The sequence below is a fragment of the Musa acuminata genome, chromosome BXJ2-8 (assembly GCF_036884655.1).
Source record: "Musa acuminata AAA Group cultivar baxijiao chromosome BXJ2-8, Cavendish_Baxijiao_AAA, whole genome shotgun sequence".
NCBI lineage: Eukaryota > Viridiplantae > Streptophyta > Magnoliopsida > Zingiberales > Musaceae > Musa > Musa acuminata.
The window spans coordinates 44,852,416-44,855,526 of NC_088345.1; the positions used below are offsets into that span (position 1 = coordinate 44,852,416).

At 48.8% G+C, this 3,111-nt stretch overlaps 1 protein-coding gene across 1 annotated transcript; it reads left to right on the forward strand.

Annotated features, from left to right (window-relative positions):
- Positions 1 to 1,240: 1,240 nt before the first annotated feature.
- LOC103995455 (E3 ubiquitin-protein ligase RDUF1) lies at positions 1,241 to 2,802 on the forward strand. The gene has a single exon (XM_009416054.3). It carries the CDS (start codon positions 1,536 to 1,538, stop codon positions 2,619 to 2,621), a length of 1,086 nt encoding a protein of 361 aa, XP_009414329.2. The 5' UTR covers positions 1,241 to 1,535; the 3' UTR covers positions 2,622 to 2,802.
- The last annotated feature ends 309 nt before the right edge of the window (positions 2,803 to 3,111 follow it).

Sequence of the window (3,111 nt, forward strand, 5' to 3'; positions counted from 1 at the left end):
TACACTCAATTTGATCTAGATTGTCCATGTCAACTGGTCTTCTTACACTGTCCTTCTAAAGCTAATCCACTTGCTAGCAATGGTCCTGGAACTACTCACAGTTGCCACTAAATCTAATGCTACTCATAATATGCAGACCTAATAGAAAGTGTGTTGTGTATGAGATATCCCATTGTGCAATGTTATTCTACCAAACTTGTGTGAGAACAAATGGATGATGGAGGAGAGGACAAAACAAACTCACACCTCCAAGAGAAAAAGATGATCTCTTCCATCGATTTGGTGGTCTAAATCCATCGTATTGCTTGCATCAGCAACAGCAGAGAACATTGCTTCACAAGAAAAGAATGCGGAATGCATGGATTATTTGATTCATCAAAGCATTCGGTGGGTGTATGGGGTCTGTGAGGCACTTCTGTACACGTGCAGTCACCATCCTTTGTCTGAACTCTGTACAGAGAGGAAGACAGAAGTCGCACATCAAAAAGAATGGGAAAAGGAGGAGAACACAATCTTTCCAAGTTGCTGAGGGAGATCAAAGTTGAAGATTCTTTGCTGCCTCGCCTTTGTTTATCCATGGAGATGCCACCAACAAATCTAACCATAGATTCGATCGACATCAGCTCACAGGAAGGTTGGAGTTTTGACACTCGAACTCTCAATCCACATATTGTGATTTGGACATGCTAAAGTTAGCATAATTAACGAGCTAACGCATGATTTATTATTGGATTTGACATGCTATTAACTATGTCCAAATACGTCAATGTAGCCTTATTGTTCTTAATATTGCCATCTTATTCTTGTTCTTGCCATTTAGCCTCGTGAAACAGTCGGGGGGAAGACTCGAGGGAGGCGGAGAAGGACCGAACTTTTCAACGCGTCACATTGTTCATCATGATGAAGGTTTTATTTTTCCACGCGTTATCCATTACCCATTTCTGACCTGCCTACCGATTGGAGTTCGGCACAGAGACAGCGTCGGACCCACTTAGCGACAGAGCTGCTGCATGTAATATGAGGCGTCTCGGGTCCCTGTGCTTCTTCTTTGACTGAGGCCGTCAACTCCACGTTGCTCATCCTGACGGCGTCAATGTTTATCCCAATGTATGATTACCGCGTGGATGTATCAGTAACGCCCGATACGGCGAAAAGCGCCCCAACGCATGCCACATAGCCGACGCGGTTCCGTTGTTGGTGAGATGCTTCGTCGAGCGCATGATAAAACCCCCTCTCTGCCTCCCCGGATCCTCCCACCCATTCTCTCCTCCGCTGCCATCTACACCCAGGTTCTGGCCTTTGCCTAAGCCCTCGAAGGATCTGATCACGAATCGATGAAGGAATTTGGTAGTGTTTGACCTTTTCTTGGGTGAAAGTTCCGTGTTCTTGGAGTTGGAGCTCGGGTTCGAATCGTTTGATTCATTGCTTTCTGGGAGTCGTTCGAAAGATCGAGTTTTTCGGGGTTTTCTTGTCCAGATTCGTTTGTTTTTGAGAGAAAGTTTGGGTCGTTGTTGTTGTTATTCTTCGTCGCTCTGATGCCTTCTTCCATGTCGACGGCGTCGTCGTACTGGTGCTACCGGTGTAGCCGCCTCGTCCGGGTCTGGCCGCAGCACGCTATCGTCTGCCCCGACTGCGACGGCGGCTTCCTCGAGGAGGTCGGCGACTCCCCTCCCCGCGTTGCTTCCGAGTCCCGCCGCAGCCGGCTCTACTCAACTGCAGCGGCCCGCCCTCGCCAGCCCTCAGAGCCCAGCTTCCGCCCCAACCGCCGCGCTTCCTCCCGCCGATCCCCCTTCAATCCCGTCGTCGTTCTTCGCGACCCGTCTGATGGTGGCCGTGATGAGGATCGCTCCACCACCACCAGTTTCGAGCTCTACTATGATGACAGTACCGCATCTGGCCTCCGCCCCTTGCCGGAAAGCATCTCCGATTTCCTGTTGAGTTCGGGCTTCGACAGCCTCCTCGAGCAGTTCGCCCACATCGAGATCAACGGCATAGCTCACGGCAGAGGACGCGAGCATCCACCGGCCTCGAAGGTTGCCATCGAGTCGATGCCCACCATAGAGATCATGGATGGCCATATCGAGAAAGGCTGCCGTTGCGCCGTTTGCACGGATGCCTTCGAGCTCGGAACCGAGGCCCGGGAGATGCCCTGCAAGCACATCTACCATCAAGATTGCATTTTGCCGTGGCTTTCGCTCCACAACTCATGCCCTGTCTGCCGGCACGAAATGCCCACGGATGTGCAAGGCCAGGGTGCAACGGCTGCGGAAGGCGGTGAGCAGGCGGCCCCTGCTGCAGGGGACGAGGAGGAGATGGTGGGACTGACGATATGGAGGCTTCCAGGGGGAGGGTTTGCCGTGGGAAGGTTCTCAGGGAGCAGGAGAGCTGAGGAACAAGAGTTTCCGGTTGTCTACACCGAAATGGATGGCGGATTCAACGACAACGGAGCACCAAGAAGGATCTCGTGGGACTCAAGAGGGAGTAGGTCTAGGGAGAGTGGAAGAATTCGACGGGCTATTCGCAACGTCTTCTCATTCTTTGGGCTGTCGAGATCAACCTCTTCACGGCATGAAAGAGCTTCAGCTTCCAGGAGGCATTCAGAAGTCGGGGCACCAATTTGAATGGCAACACCAATGTGATTGCTTGCTCGGGTATACATACGTATAAGTTTGCAATGAGTGATCTTAGGACATGAAATCGCTGTAAATAGATGGGATTCCCAAACATTGTAGCATTTTCTGATCTGTATGCCTTTAGACTTGAATTGATTTGTTGGAAAGAATCAACTGGTTCTTTGCGATAGATGATACATGTTCTTATTATTTTTGAAAGCTCAATGCTTCTAATGATTATTCCAGCCTTTATTTATTTACAAAAGGCTTCACAATTTTCATCTTTTTGTAGCAAACTAAATGACTGAAATGAGTGCTTGTTTTCTTCTTTCAATCTTTATCAATTTTCGATCCAAATCGATGCCCTTTTGGATGTCCTCAAATAGTATCAAATGTCAGATTATGCAGACTTGGTATCAGTTTAATAACAGTTTTGCCTTCAATTTGATGTCATTCATGAATCCTCTATTCACATCATATTGCTTTATGTTTTGCAAGA